Source organism: Falco rusticolus, chromosome 7, assembly GCF_015220075.1.
Source record: "Falco rusticolus isolate bFalRus1 chromosome 7, bFalRus1.pri, whole genome shotgun sequence".
NCBI lineage: Eukaryota > Metazoa > Chordata > Aves > Falconiformes > Falconidae > Falco > Falco rusticolus.
Window position 1 is genome coordinate 1,029,643 of NC_051193.1, and position 16,249 is coordinate 1,045,891.

At 47.5% G+C, this 16,249-nt stretch overlaps 1 protein-coding gene across 9 annotated transcripts in view; it reads left to right on the plus strand.

Moving 5' to 3' along the window:
- Positions 1-5,763: 5,763 nt before the first annotated feature.
- The window catches only part of ARIH1 (ariadne RBR E3 ubiquitin protein ligase 1), a 62,235-nt gene continuing 51,749 nt past the window's right edge, over positions 5,764-16,249 (plus strand). For 2 of the 9 annotated variants that reach the window (XM_037394645.1, XM_037394646.1), the window contains exon 1: positions 5,791-6,241. In XM_037394645.1, coding sequence (XP_037250542.1) covers positions 5,879-6,241 — 363 coding nt within the window. In that variant the 5' untranslated portion in view covers positions 5,791-5,878. Of the gene's footprint in view, positions 6,242-16,249 lie in introns of all 9 variants that reach the window. The other 7 variants (XM_037394647.1, XM_037394652.1, XM_037394656.1 and 4 more) reach the window with 6 other exon arrangements.

The following is a 16,249-nucleotide window of genomic DNA, read 5'->3' on the forward strand; positions in this document are numbered from 1 at the left end:
CCAGCACCACAGCAGGGATGTATCAGCTCGGAGGTACTTTAATTTCAGTGCATGGGGCTAAGCAAAGGGCTGAGAACGTCATGCTGCTGCAGCCAGGTAAGACCTGTTGTGAAGGTGCCTGCAAACTCCTTTTCTCATCTCTTTGACTGCAAAAGCTGGAAGCTGAGTTGCTGGGGGACTCTGCAGAAAACTGTGCTGCACCAGGACTCTGCTGGATTACCTGCTTACTACCAATAAGGAATTTGGTAGAAAATCCAAATTTCTTTTTCTGATATAAATTGTTACAAAATCAGGCTGGTGTCACACTTGGGTCTTTCTGGTTTGTTCACCTTCAGGGCACGAAGGTGGCTTTTGGCCTGTCAGTGCGGTTCCTTCTTCCACAGTATTTTTTTAAGGTATAAACCCATTTATTATGCTGCCTAATTCCATGTAACTTTGACTGCTTCTGCATTTAATCAGGAGGGTGTTTCACATACAGATTCCTCCGCTGGTGAGAAGCATATGAGCTGGTGAAAGGAGAATGGGGGAAGCCATTCATGAAAACCTTCACAGAGCTTGAGTTTTCTGTTTGCTTGGCTCTTTGAGCCAAACACTGTCTAAATACACTTGCTCTTGAAGGAAGCCAGGTCCCAGGCCAAGGGACCTGCTGGTGGTGTGACTGGAAGAGGGCTTTGGAAAACACAGGTTGTCTTCTGGAAATGCCTGCAACTGCCTGTAGACCTCCGACTTGATTTTTGACATCTCAGAGGCTTTCTGGGCAAACTTACTCTCTCCGTTTGCTTGTTTACCTCCCCTTTTGTAATTGGTAAAATAATTGCAGTATTTGGACTGCAACCACGAGGGTTGCAGCCATGCAGTGTTGAAGTGACCCTACTTGGTAGTGGTGGTCCAGGGGAGTAAGTGTTGGCATGTGCTGGGTCTTTGCAGGTGTGGACCCTTCTGTTGCACATCTCTGTATTTCGGGGATGATGCTGTTCTGTGTGGCGTCAGGCAGGTGCACGCAGGGAGCAAGCCATCTACATGAGTTGATGCTGCTGTATCTGCTGTTCCAGCTCATAGCTGCTCTGTGTGGATGGAGCATATGCACCATTGGAGGTCGGGTGGCAAGGACATATTTCCGCCTTTAGAGTGATACTGCTTTTCTCAGAGTAACTCCCCTGAAGTTTGCTGTGGACGTGGGCACTCCAAGCAGCAGCGGCAGGCCACCAACCTTGCTGTGCTGTGTCCTGAGTTGGGGTTTTCTACCAAAACCAAACTGAATGTTGCAGGAGGACAGGTGAGTTTCTCAGCCTCTCCCCCCTCTGCCAGAGAATACCTGTCCCTGAGGGGGTGATGGCAGAGAGGCAGCATCCCTCTGAGCCTAAATGTTGTGGACTGTGAGCTGGAGGCCGAGGTACTCGCACCCATTTCATCAAGCAGAAGGGTGCTTGCATTTAAACACCCAGCAGGAGCCAGGAGGGATGATTGGTGGAGCTTTGGCACGTGCACAAAGAAGATCCTAAAAAAGAGATGACCCTAAATTCACACCCAGGGTATTTTCACCAGCCAGATCCTTCTCTAACAGCTCAGCCCATGACGAACATCCATGCTTTTGGGGGCTGAAGCAGGCTGCTTTCAGAGCCACAAGCATGTATCCTGGTGCTTTTCAAAGCACAGGATGACTCGTTTTCATATCTCTACATTTCCACCTTGACCACTGTTTATCACGCTAGATGCTGCCATCAAACAGTTTAGCAGATGCACGTGGAAAATGAATTTCTCAGCACAGATGGAGCTGAACAGAAGGGACCTCTTCAGATGGGAGAGCGCATGTAAAGAGAGTGAGGCCTGGGAGATTTGGAGCTAGCAGGCATGAACGGGTCTCAGCGAGGAGAAATATTTCAACAATTATGAACTTGGAGGCGGAGTTTAAGGCAAAAAGCTTGAGGTGAGATGTGTTAATCAGTCTGAAGGATTTGAATTCCTAACTTGAGCTCAGCCTGGTGGTATTTGCACTATTGGTATTATTTGCAGAGCCTTTTTTTCCTCTGGATTATCTCCAGTTTGCACAGCTTTGGGGTGGCTGAACAAACAGTGGTGATCCGAGGGGCATCTCAGCCCACGGTCGTGGTTGAGGTTGTTAATGGGTGTGCAGCCACCCACAATCAAGCCCAAGGCATCGAGAAATCTGGATTTCCTTTCCTCCAACGTGGGAACTCTGTGTGTCTCCAGTGATGGAGGAGAAAGGCTTTTTCCGAAGTTCCTGCCTGGCTCAAGGAACAGTGGGAGCAAGAGAGAGGCTGGGTGAGATGGGAGGTTCACCCTGAATCTGTGGGTGAACCTCCCAGGGCAGGAGACTGGGGCGGTTGTGATGTGGGACACCAGCACTTGCACAGAATTTTGGTGTTGCAAAATGGGGTTTGTCACAGAGAGATGCTGTGAGTTCTTGCGGAGGCTGAGTATTTGTGGCTGCTGTCCCTGGCTGCTCTCAGTCACGGCTGTGGAGCTGAGCTGGAATCAGACAGAGCCTGTGGAGGTGCAGTGACAAACTCCTTGTGCACAGAGGCCCTGCTCCCGTAAATCCTGTAAGCATGTGCTTAATTTCATGGAGCAAGGTGATTGCAGTGTAATATTTTATTCTTGTCAGCTTCAGCATTAACAGTTACTAGAACCACTTGGGTAATTAAGCTCTTGCAAGAATAAAATGAAAAAGGCACCAGGTGCCTACAGAGATCTAAATAATTTTTCAGAGTGGGTAGAAGAACAGTCCTCAGCTTTCCTCAGTAGCTGGAAAATCCCCAGAGGCAGCACAGATCCCCTTGAGATGAACCAAAGGCAGCAGCCCTGCTTTTCTCAGGTACCTTTTGCCAACCATCTACCAGGAGCCGGTCAGTGCCCAAGACTCCGTATGTGGCCATTGGATCAGAAACTTTGTAATGAAAGGAAGACTTTTGCAAACGGCAGAGCTAAAATTTCATACCAAAGAGTATTTTTGAGAAATATGTGTGTTTTAAGTGAGGAGTAACTGGCAGCAAAGTGCAGATCCCAGGCTCACTGCAAGAAAAGATAAGGCCGGGACTGCAGGAGGGGAACTGTTTTCCCACGCCTGTGGGATGGCATAGGGAAGATCCCATCACTGTTTGCAAGTGTTTATTACTGGGATTATAAAGAAAAAGGGCAACAGGCGGGTGCCCAAGGAGGTTTAAACATGTTTGGCAATGGCCGCGCTCTGTGCTGCTGAAGCAGGGCTCTTCCCAGGGGCTCTGACGGGCGGTGCGAGGCGCTGCCTTGCGGTTGGGTCCCCGCGGCTCGTCCGGCGGGGCTCCGCGCCCAGGCTCCGGGCCGGGAGCTCTGCAGCCCCGGCAGAGGCCAGGAGGGGGCGGCGGGGTGCCGGGGGCGGCCGGTCCCTGCCCGTGGCACGGCACCGCCCCGGCCAGCTCGGGGCCGGCGGGGAAAGGGGCTCGCCAAGCACCCTGCTGACCCGTCCCGGGGGAGCTCGCCTCGGCACAGGGCTGGACCCGCTTTTGTGTCCAAGGACAGGCTGTGGGAAGCTGCAAAGCTCCGATAAGGCAAAGCCCCGCTGTGGTCAATGCCTTTCTTGGCTCCTTGGGGTGCCAATGAGCTGCCCCGCGTCTGCTCACGCCTGCTCATGTGTTGGCGAGGGGCTGGGCACATCACCATCAGGGCAGGACAGCGGCCCGGGGGGTGACAGAGTTCCCCTTGGGGATGAAGTGTAGGATGAGGGCCTGGGGTGACCAACTGAGCTTCCCCGAGGCTTGACGTGTGTGTGCGGCAGGGCCAGCCTAGCAAAGGTCCAGCTGATAAGACCGGAGCTGAACAAAGCTGAGGCTATTTATATTTATGTAGGGCAGGATAAGTAATGCCCAGGTCTTTGCTATTCCAAATAAGTAGGGTAATTAGGGAACTGGCTTTATTTACTAGGTAGCTTGGCACGAGGCAACTTGTGTGCCTGGTCCACACCCCTCTGCGCTGCTCCTGACCCAGGCAGAGCACAGCCTGGGGACCACAGGCTTTCCTGGGCTGAGTGGTGGGGACAGTTCGACCCAAGAACAGTTTGGGGAGGCCAGTGCACAGTCACAACTGTAGCGAGCTGGCTGGAAGTGGCTGTTGTGCTATGAAACACCCTGAGCTGATTTTTGGAGCTGCTTGTGTGCCTGAAGATGCAGACTGGTACCCAGTGAAGTTTCTAGTCATCTACTGAGGACATTAGACAATCTGCCTGGATCCCCACGTGCACCTTTCTGTGTCACCCTGAGCTTAAACCCCTGTAGATTTGGCCATCATTACTCTTGCTGTGCCCCAGAAGAAAATAAACATCCTTTTGGAGGTGGCTTCTAATTTTCTGCCTGTTTCTCAAGGTATTTGTATTGAAACAGGAGCAGGAAGCAGGATCCTGCTGTGCCAGGTGCTGCACAAACACAGAACACCACAATGACTCCTGCCACAAAGAGCTGACTAAACTTGTCACACCCACACGGCATACTGCTAGGCTGAGTGTCCCCTGCCCTCCAAGCATGTGGCCATATTCATCTGGACAGAGTAGATGGCACCACTTCACCGCGGGGAAGAAATGATTCCCCAGGGCATGGGGAAGTGGAGGATTAGTGCCCCTGGAGGAGGTGGCCCCGGAGCCCTCCTGGGGCACCCCCAGTGAATGGCAGCAGAGGGGTTGGTAGCAGCTGGCTGTTCTCTCAGCCAGGCTGCAGCCTTGTTTCCAAGTCAACCAGAGTCTCTCGCACTCCCCAAATGGCTGCAAACAATAAGCCTGGGTCGCCTTCCCTGTACCAGGCTGAGCACGGCTGATGCTGGAAGCAGAGCTGCTCTGGCTGTGCCGCTGCAATGGCAGGGAAGGCTGAGGCAAAGAGTGCTCAACCCCTACAGCACCCTGATGTCCGCCCTGCCCTTTGCTGGTGGCTCGGTGTCCAAGCAAGATGCCCCAGCACTGGCCCTATGTCCCTGAGCTGTCCAGGGCGCTCGCTGATGCCAGGCTCAGCCCCAGTTGTCTGTAGGAGGGAAAAAGGTCTGTCCCCGGTTCAGTAATGAAGACCCTTGTGCAAAATGCCAAATTAATGGAGAAGAAAGGGACTGAAACCTGGCACCACTGTGAAAAACTGGGTATTATTATCACTGCTGAGCAGAAGGCCAGGCTGGAGTTCAGAGATGCACCCAGTGCAGTCAGGGTCCCTTCTAGGGATGGCAGGCACACGTTTATCCCATGGTTTCACATGAACTCCAGCCTGGAGGGTCTCAGTGCAATTCTATTCTCATTTTGAGGCAGAACAACCTATTTTCCCTCACATTTCCCTCAAAAGCTGCTCCCCGCAGGTATGACACCACTCTATGCAATGGTGGCACTGAGGGCCTACCCTCCGTGCTCGGCTGACAGGGCGCCTCAGGAGGGCTCCGCGCCCTCACCTCCACCACCGGCCCGCGCCACCTCGCGGTGCCCAGACGCGGGTCGGTATCGGGGGAAGCCGGTAAACCGCCGCCCCGCTCCCCGCGCCGCACTCAGGATGGCGCCGTACCCAAGATGGCCCCGCGCCGCACTCAAGATGGCGCCGACGGGGAGGGCGGGGCGAGGCGAGGTGCGCGCAGGGGGTGTGTGGCGCGCACTCAAGATGGCCGCCGGCGTGCCGAAGGGGAGATGGCGGTGCTGCGCAGGCGCGGCGCGAGTGCGTCACGCGGCGCGGCGTGACGTGCCGTGCGTTGCGCGGCGCGCGGTGACGGAGCGGGTCGGCCGCGTCCCTTTGTTGGCGGCGGCTGAGGCGCGGCGGGGCCGGGGCCAGCGCCGGAGGCAGGGGGGCGGCGGCGGGCTCCACCAGGCCGGCGGGGTGGGGGGGGCGCGCGGGAGCCGCCGCCGTTTCTTCTGCGCCTCACCATGGACTCGGACGAGGGTTACAACTACGAGTTCGACGAGGACGAGGAGTGCAGTGAGGACAGCGGCGCGGAGGAGGACGAGGAGGATGATGATGAGGACGAGCCCGACGATAACCTGGACCTGGGCGAGGTGGAGCTGGTGGAGCCCGGGCTGCGCGTCGGCGGAGAGCGCGACGGGTTGTTAGGCAGTGAGACGGGAGGGCTGGGCCCTGGCGGCGGCGGCGGCGGCGGCGGCCTGGGCGGCGGGCCGGGCCCCGGCGGCGGCCCTGAGCAGGAGGAGGATTATCGCTACGAGGTGCTGACCGCCGAGCAGATCCTGCAGCACATGGTGGAGTGCATCCGCGAGGTCAACGAGGTCATCCAGGTGCGACCCCCGGGAGAGGGACCGGGAGCGGGGCCGGGGGGGAGACTACCGGGAGCGGGGGGAGGCGGGCCGGCCCGCACCGCACCGCCAACGGGCCTCGCCGGAGGCGCGCCGGGCCCGGCCCCCTCGCGGCCCTCATCCCTCGCAGTCTGCGCGGGAGCTCCTCGGCCCCCCTCCCCTGGAGAGGGGAGCTCCTCGGTACCCCCTGGGGGAGGGCTCCTCGGCACCCCCTTCCCCCGGGGGGGCCCGCCGGGGCAGGCCAGGAGCTTGCTTCCTGCCGTGGAAGCGTCGGGAAGGAGGCCCTTGGCTTTAAAAGGGCTCCTCTTTCTTTGTGTGGCTTCCAGTCGGTGGGCTGTGATCTGTGTTTTTGCCTTTCTCTGTCTTCATGCTGGTTGGGGGGCGGTTTAGCCCCAACGGTTCCTCCGATAAGCCGGTGAGTCGATGGCAAGCTCTGGAATTTGAGGAGAGGCAGCCAGGCACAGCTCTGGTTTTGTTGCCCTCTCTCTTCCCTTCCCCCCTTGCCACATACAAACGCGCTCCAGCTCATGGGGTTGAACTTTGCGTTTATTTCCAGCGTAGACCCGGAGTGATACGAGTAACCACTTCAAAATGGTAGCTTTTTTACCCCCAGTTTCTAAGCACGCTGCCTTAAAATTGAAACTGAGTTAAAAAATAACACTTACTGTCTCCCGATGAAAATGTCTAAGTCTTATCTGTTGGCTCTTCAGCTTTTGGAAAAAAATTCAAACCACTGAAGCTATCTGGCATCCCTTTTCCAAATGTTTATGGCAAGGTTTTGCTCCAGCTCACCATAAAGTTTCTGATGCCGTTCACTTTTTCAGCAGGTGACCAGAGTGCGTGGGTTTTCTTTTGTTCCCGTTTACTTGGTTATTCAGGGTTAGAGCTAGTTAAATAGAAAAGGCTTCTCCTTTTCCAGTAGGCAAACAGGAATAGTGTGAGAAAGTGAAATCTATGGATATTAAATATTGAAGGATACAGTGCCTAGAAAGAAGCTGTTTTGCTAGTTGTATGTATTTCCAGTGTTGGTAAATCTGTTTAAATAAGAGATGCTTCAGTGAATGCTTTTGCCCAGCTATTCTGTGCTCTACAGTGGCTATAATAGCAGCTTAAAAATGTTGCTTTATGTGCTGTAAATCCACCGTAGTTTGTATGGGGCTGGATGCAAACAACTGTAAAAGTATTTGCATGCTAAACTAGTAAATGGCATTTGTTAAGTCAAAGTTTGTAACTTTGATAATAGTACTGTACATGTAAAGCTGAAAAAAAGGAGGCAGTTAAGATCTCATGGTTAAGTATGGGTGTTTCTCTGCTACCAGTTATTGATCCTAATATAGGGAGGGAAACAAATGGCAGGTAGATACGTGAACAATTGGTAACTTAGAAGTTTTTATTCTGAGACTAAGACTGCAAAAATCATGACCCATACTGATTGTATTGAACAGATTCTAACATTTGCATAAGCAAAGTGGTGGAAGAGTTTCTGCCAGCAAGAAGTAGTGAGTGTTCCTGTTGCATGCATTTTCCAGACCTGACTGGCATGGTGAGCTCACCTAGATGTTCTTTGTCAACCAGTTTCTTGGACGAGGTCCTAGTTTCTGGTCTGCAGGGTCGTGTCATTCCCCCCTGCCCCCTCCATACTTCCCTTGACCTATATGACTTGTGTGCTTGACCTCTGAGCTGCAGAACTAGTGGAGAGAAGTGAGTATAGGTCAAGAGACCTTCTCCTGTCCCTGTACTCAGGGTGGCAGTGGGAAGCCTGACCCTACGATGGACTTGGCTGTGCTGGGCTCTGCAGAAGCCTTGCAAGTCACCTGCACAGAACCACTGTGGCTGCTGCTTATGCTTTAGTTATTTGAGTTAGGTTTGCAGTAGTTATTCCTGGTTTAACAGAGCAGAGAAAACCAGTTTGTTTAGAATGTCCTGGGTAAAATCAGGACCTAAAATCAGCTTAAGCCCTGGAATGTATCAGAAGAGGATAGAAAATCATTCAGTTGCTCTGAATGGCTTTTAAATGCCAGCTTACTGCCATTGGATTTCTAGTCTGTTCAGAGGCAAGTGAACCGAATTCAGTTGATGCTTCAGTATTTGCCTATCCTAGCTTCTGTTGCTGGTGGTGAAAGCTTCCAGGGCTCTGTTTTTATTTCCTTGCTTTTGGCACCCAAGCAGGATTGCTGTTGCTGCTTCTCTGGTTCAGTCAACCTTTTCTGGAGTCACATTGGCTCAGGATCCTGCTGCAGATCCTTGGTTGCAGTGTTGTGATTCACTTGTTCCAGTAGAGTACTGGATGGCTTTGGTCGCTGTATCTACATCAGGGTCTCTGTATCAACTGATGATGGTTGCAGTTACATTTTGTAGTGCTTGAGAGCTTACTTGTTCAAGTGAGTTGCCCCATACCTGAAAAATTCAGCTGTAGGTCTTTGTGCCCTCTAAGAAGTTAAGGTACTGATTTCTTCTGATCAGGAGTAAGGTATAAATGGGACTTGGTTTTTCAGTTGATCATCTTTGCAGCTGCAGCGAAAGGAAAATGCATCCAGGTAGCCATGAAGTATCTGCAAGGGGGTATCTGAGCCATGGCAAGTATAACTCTGTATTAAATGGCCATTGTCCATATTAAAACACTGCATTTGAATAGTTTATTACCTGATAGTACTACTAGTAGAAGGGACTAAATTAAATTTATTCTCCTGTCCATTTAGCTGCTTCCAAATACAAGTTGTAGAATAAAACCATGAACTTCTCAGGACAGGGATTTGATCTGATGAAGACTTTGCAGAAGTAGTGGTTAACTTGTGGTAAACCTGCTGGGTAAGGAGCTTGTAATTCACACTGTAGTGTGTAATGGGCTCCTGAAGACTGCTGCTCGGTGCAAGTTGTTGCCTTTTTTGTCGCCTGGCCTTCTAAGACCACTGAACTTGCAGTGAACTAGGTGGATTTCAGAATGACTTGAATATGCAGAATATTTTGTTTGTTCTTTCTTGTCTGAGCATATGTGGGATTTCAGGTGTTTAATGATGATTTTTGCATAGTATCTGCATTTATGCTTATAATCTCATTTGAATCTGTCTCGCACAACAAGAATTCCCTTTCCTCTCTGAACGCAAAAAGTTGGGGCGTGCATAAACCCCTTAACCTCATGCTGTCAATTGGCTGAGACTTTAAAATCTCACCTCAAATCAGAGTATCACTTCCATTATCTACCACGATGATTATGTGGAGTAGGGAGTAATTTGACAAGTTATTTTGAATTTTAGTTGTCAAAGTAAACAGGTGGTTTTCCAGCCACTGGCAGAATAAGTTAGTGAACAACTGTAAAAACCTAGATGGAGAGGCTGTGTTGAACAAAAGGCTTTCACCTCTCAAAGGCCTTTTCACACAGTTGAATGTCTTCCCCATATTCTTCCTCTAAACTTTTGTCCACATAATTTCTGCCACTGTTAATGTCTTTTTTTTATATCGGATTGCTATTTCCATCTTTGCTTTAGATTTCCTGAAAATAAACTTGAAAAATGTTTAGAATAGCATGTTTATTTCTGCTCTGAATAGAGCACATGATGATCTGTCTCTCAGTAGTCTTGCTTGGGCCACTGTTCTTGCTTTGTTGTAATCTTGTGTGATTTCAGTATTTCTGAGTTGTATTTGTTTCCCATTTGGTCACCTTTTTCTGGAGCATTCCAGTGACAGCATTGTGATGTCACTGACAATATTCATTCTTTCTGGACTTAGTAATGATGAGGTGTTGAAAATACTGGGATGAAGCTCTGAGGTTGCTGATGTTTAAAACAAAGTGCAGAAAAGGGAGCTGAGCCCCCCCCCCCCCCCCCATCCTATGGCAGGGTGCAGGCTCTTGGAAGTGGCTGGGTGTTGTGCCATGTGAACATGGTGAGCTTCAAACCTCAGCTTTCTCTGGAAGGCAGCGGCAGCACTGGATTCAACAAAAGTTAATTAGCTCAAAAATGCTTTTTACTGTAGGCTTTCATGTAAGGTTCTTCAGAGCAGAACAGGTGATGTGTAACATCAGAGTGTTTGTAACAAATACTGGTTTCTTATTTACATGATGAAGCTGGATGAGTTCCTTGGAAGTAAGGTCAGGTCCTTACTGGATAAAAGCTTTGCCATTAAAATAAGCCGAAACCCCAGGCCATTCTGAAGTTACAAAGCCATGTTTGTTAGATTTGTTGTGGAACAGCTTTTTTTTGGATGCTGGCAGAGTTGAGGCAGTGCAGATACCCCCAGAATGCTGCAGCCCTGTTGTTAAATAGAGCTCTGTTATGGCAAGCGCAAACCCATTGTTACTTGGCAAAAGGGGTCTTATTAAACAGTGGCTTTACTTGCTGGGACAAAACATACTGATTTCCAGCCATAACTTAAGGAATTATCCTGATGCTGGTGTAATTCAGTGTTATGGGCAGTATGTTCCAAATGTATTGTCCAAAATAGGAATGACTTGCCAGTGAGCAACAGGAACTGGTGCTGTCATACAGGGTCGTGCTTAAACCTGTATTTAATGTTATAGATGACATCTTGAAAACTTGGAGTACTTCAAGCTGCTTGACAAGCATTAGGTAGGAGTCTGTGGGTGGAAGCACTTCAGGCTGATGCTTCTTGCATTTGGGTCTGCTTGCTTTTCTAGTGCAAGGTGAATTTGCAAGCTTCTGACTTATTGTGTGGTTAGTTATTTGTTAAAAAAATTCTTGTTGGGGCCGTAAATGTTATGATGCTGGAAAGAAATGCTTTGTGAAACTCGTGTTTCTGTCATGTGGCATTTATAAGGTGTTTCATTATAGTAGGAATGCATTTAATATTTGCAAGGAATGGAGTAAACTTCATTGTGACAAAGCATTCCTGAAATCTGGTGTAAGTGCTGCAAAGCTTTTGGAAATGACATGGTATCTGTTCCCTGGTTCTGAGACATGTAATTCCAAATAGAATAGAATTTTTTTTAGGATTATTTTAAATTTCAGCATTACCAGGTGGAAAAGGCTTATCTGTTAAGTTTCCAGAGTAATTTAAACTTTGTACTTAAATGACCCATTTGCTTAGTGCTTTAGATTTCTGTTTGTTAGGCCAAATGCAAATCTCATGGCTGGCCATGAGTGAAAACATTTGACTCTGGTTTCTTTTGTCTCAATGTAATTTTTCAAAAATCACAACAAGGCAGCCTTCTCTCAGGGGCCAGGTGGATGCAGGTGGAGACTGGCCTGTATTGGGGATGTTTTCAAAGTGAAACTGAGAACACTCGTTTGTTTTTTAGCTACTTTTAAACACTTATTTCTAAAGGCAAGAAACAAATAGTAAATACAGTTAAGCTGTTCCCTGTGGGTTTAATTTTAGTAGGTCAGTCCATACTTGCCATGCAAAATAGAGTTGTTATTTATGCTATAAATTGGAAACTGTTGTGCTACGGAGAAGTCATAATTGAAACTGCAGCATTTACAGTCCTTTATGTGAAACAATGGCTATTTGAGTGTTAAAGCATTATTAAAAATGAAACTATAGCTTATGCTTTTATACTTAGCTCTGAGTCCTTAGTTTTAGCCTTGCGTGAGTTAAAGTTCATAATGGGAAATAACACCCAAACCTTGGATGCTCTTTATGTTCCTGTGGTGTTATATGGAATTGTAGGGCAGTCCTCTGTCTATTCAAAAAATATTTCACATTTTTTGCTTAGTGCAGTTTGCCAAGCAATGTTAAATTTAGGAGCATGGCGCACAGAACTTCAGTTTGACAGTCTCTGCTTTCTGTGATTAAACCGAGACCTGGAAGACTTCAACATCTGTTTGAAGTGATGCCGTTAACTCATAAATTAAAAGTAGTTCCCTGTGCCACTTGAGGAGGTGCTGTACCTGTTGAATTGTGCTCAATTTTCTATTTTGCAGATAATCTCTCTTCCCCTTTACTCCATGAACGAGATAAACAAGAATGTGATTCTGCTGTTTGGTGTCAGATGTAATAGAGCAGTTCAAGGAAGTGCTTGCTGATCTCCAGGCTGTGCTTGTGTTACAGTAGTGAGTCAGGGCTTTCATACAGAAATAATTTATAAGAGCCTTTTCTTTCTGGAGAATGTAGCTGGTCATTGCTTTGCTTAGAAAAGTCCATTTTTATTGGCTGGTAACTGGGAAGAGAATCCAGAATTTTTCACAAGAGCTGTGACTTTCCAGGGGACATAACTGTGAACTCTCCATGTAGTTTGACCTGTAACTTACCTGTTCAGGGTCATGATTCCAGTCTTCTATTACTTTTGTAGTTAGAAGGATCTAAAAATATTGCAAGTGGTATTTTCTCTTGTGACTGGCTGTGCTGTGTTACTGGCAGCCATAAAGAATGTTTGGAGTCTTTTTTGTGTATACAAGCATGTAATGCTGCTGAATTTAATGAAGTCATTCAGTAGCTTCAGGAATTGCAAGAAAATTGCAGCCTTGTTTATTGTAAAACACACGTGGAAGGTTTGTAGCTACTCAGTAATGTCAAATGGTGCATTTGAGTGCAGCCCAGAATACAGATGCCTGCATGTTTGAGAGAGGGCTGGCAAGCTTGTGTAAGGATACTGGTGCAGGAGGCTCCAGCGTGATGAGGAAGTGACCAATTCTCTCTGTGAGCTGCAGAAATTTTTTTTTTAATTTGATAATGGAAATTATGATAGTATTTAAATATCTTCACCGTTCCAGATGTTTGCTGTTGGGAATGTTGAAAACCTTGAGTTTGTCTGGCCTGTATTTGATTCCCTAGCTTGTTCTCAGCTTTTAATCTTGAGCTGTGATGGAAATACTGTTGGAATGAATGCTTTGAAAACTTTGCTACCCGAGGCTTCCTCAGTAGCTGAGTTTCACATGTAACGTAGTTTGGTAGTGTTTGTACTTCATGAGTTGGTGCCTTTTTAGAACTCAAAATGTCTGTATAACTACAGGCAGTCTTTCAAAAGAGGTCCCTTGTTTACATGGTGTAGCAATGCTAAGTAATTATTTTTGGTATTCAGAGTAGTTCACTGTGGTTAGTTGTATTTGAGTGTTACATTCATACAGTGGTTCAAACACTATCTGCATCTAGTCTCGCCTGGTTTTAGGTACTGAAAACTTCTGTCAAATGTCAGGAATCTTTTCAGATCCAAGGTCTTACGTAGCTAACTTTCAGTGGTGTCTAAGTCCCTTGCAACAAGGAAGAGGCTAATAAGCCATTTGAATACTTTAAAAAAAAAAAAAAGACGTCTTCCTATTGTAACTTAGCTGTCTGCTTCTGAACATTTTGGCTTGCCTTGTACAGGTGGCTTGGTAACTGTGAATTTTGGCATTGCCAATGGTCTTGCTAGCTGTGTTGGGCAGTGCTTGAGAGGTGGTGGGGCACCTGCCTGGTAAAGAAGGCAAGAAGTCTGAAAGAATTGGCTTTGAAAGGGACACATGTACCCCTTTGGTGTCCTCCTTTGGAGAAGCGTGGAGCCCAGACAGCTTAAGTGCCAAGCAGTACTTCTCCGTGACCATGTTATGGTGTATGCCTGTCCTTATTGCCAGGCTCTGGCATGTCTGTGTGACGGCAAAAGGTTGTAGTCCTCTGTGGATATGCTGGGGAGAGGAACAAAATACTGCTGCTAGGGACAGCGGAATAATTTTGAGCCCTATGAGCAGGTGGTTCTTGGTCATAATCTAGGAGTAACTGGGTGGTAGCTGATGTACTGCCTAAAACTTGGCTTCTTGGTCTTCTCTTGAGCTACTGAGGGTTTCTAGCTGATGCCTGTTTATTCATGCTGGCATGTTAAGTTCCTTCCTCACAACCATTTCTAAAGCATTCTTGTTTTTGCATCTTCCTGAGAACTTTTACATCCCAGAGCACCTCTCATTTCCAGGGATGAGCAGTGCAAGGATCTGGTCTTGGCTGTCTGCTTCAAAATTAGGTCTTGTGGGAAAGTACTTGTGGCTGAAATGTAAAGGTGTGACAGAGGAAAGGTTTTTCCTACAACCTACAAGGTTCTTTGTATGACTTCCTAGTCTGAGGCACCCTTCATGTTCTGTAACACTATGAACATGCCTTTTTGTGTGTGGAGGGTGCACGTTAATTAATAAAAGCTCACACTTTGATTGCTTTGTGATTTGGGGGATTTGGGAGCTGGAGGGAAATAATCCCCAATGTTGGAAATGAAAAGCTTGAATATTTGCTTTTTGCCTTTACAATCTTTCAGAAAAATTATCTTTGCTTCATGGGGTAATGTTTTGTGTGTTATTTCACCAGATAAGGCATAGAGACTCTAAACTCTGTTTTCCAGCAGATAGGTGGGATTGAGTAGGAGTTCCTGCTCAGAAGCGTTCTGCTTGGGCACAGTTAAAGTCCTGTAGAACCAGAAGAATTGGTATAATTGCACCTGAAAACAGTCAACTGGCAAAACCCCTTGACTACTCTAGGTGTTAGTAGAAGGACTGTATATTTTTTAAACTTTATATCTGACTATTCCTATTAAGGAGGAAGCATGAAGAGACCTTCTTCCAAGATAAATGAAAATTTTAAGTGGTTCTGAAGGCTTCTGTTTCCTGCCTGGTATTAGTAAGCTAGGCCAACCTTTGAGGGAGTGCACTGAGTAAGCTATGTGAGCATGCTACCCTGGCAAAGTGCGTTTGACCTGTTTACTTTACCGGCTACTTCCTCTGTGGCTCTGGAAAGTTTTGCTATTTGAACAACCTCATTATATAAAAATTGTGTTGGGACATATGTGATTTTTGCTGTTCCTGTGCCAGTTTGATGTGTGTGTGCAAGCTGGTGAAATAGTTAGCTGCATAGTGAAGAGTTCACTCTGGGTAACTTCCTTTTAGGTTTTTCTTTTGTCTTCTGGGCTAAGGCAGTATGGGCTGTTGTTGGTGATTCCCATTGCTGCTTGTCTTGAAACACCAGCAAACTCAAGCTGTTCTGGTGCTTTGAGTTTCTTTGGGTATCTGATGCTCATCCCAAGCTGTGCTTTTTGAGACGCAGGGGTGTATACATGTGTGCACCTGCAGCCTGAAATAGTGGTATGGTGACATGCATGTTGCTCTTAGCTTAGGCAGTACCCATTCCCTTACTGCATGGGTACAGCTGTTTGGAGGGTCAAATACTGAACAGGATCATTGAACTTTCTGATTACATGTGCCTACTCTCTCCTATCATCAGTCAGCCCACTGTTTGACCCTGCAAGCAGTTGCTTTGCTCCACTTACCAGAAGTGATGGTAGTTGAATTACTCAACTCTGTACTGTCAGCAAAATCTACACCTGAAGACAACCTGTGCCCTGTTTTGGGTGCATGTATAATTATAAATGCGTATTTAACTTTTGAGAGCATTCCAGATTGTTTTTCAAAACTTTGATTCTCCTCTGCAGCTGATAACTTTTGGATTGGTGTGTTCTTGTGTAGCAGAATACAAACGCAACCAGCATTCTTTTGTCTGGCGGAGAGGAATTAGGGGAAAACATGAGAATTCGCAGGAGTAAACAGTCTCCCCTGCAATGAACTTTCCTGAAGGAGAATAACTTACTAAGAAGTGGACTCCTGATAATCTACATTGCAGTCAAACTCTGGGATCTGAGAAATAGGGAGATGGAAGGAGATGGTGTCTGGAAAGAAGAGGAGGTAAGGACCCCTTCTGGGAAGAAGGGAGAGTGTGTGGGAGAGTCATGTCTTGAGGGGATAACGAGATGAGAAACCTCTCAAGGCCTGATGAGGTTAGACACCAGAGCAGGTGTTCAGAGTGACAGAGCTTTGCTGATAAATATATATTAAAATTAGACTGAACAGCAACTTGTTACTAAAAGGATGGGAAGAAAAACACTCCCAACACATGGTTAGCAGCTTCATTTCTCTTCTTGGAGCTCTGACGGGCTCTAGTAAGTCCTTGCCTTGAAGTGAAGAATGCAGGTTCTCATTCTGTATTCCTCTTCACCTGAATAAGTGATCCCAATAGATGCTGTTAATATGAAGTTTAGTTTTGTGTGAAGTGGAAGATCTTTGGGGTAAAATCCCGCGTAGTATGCAT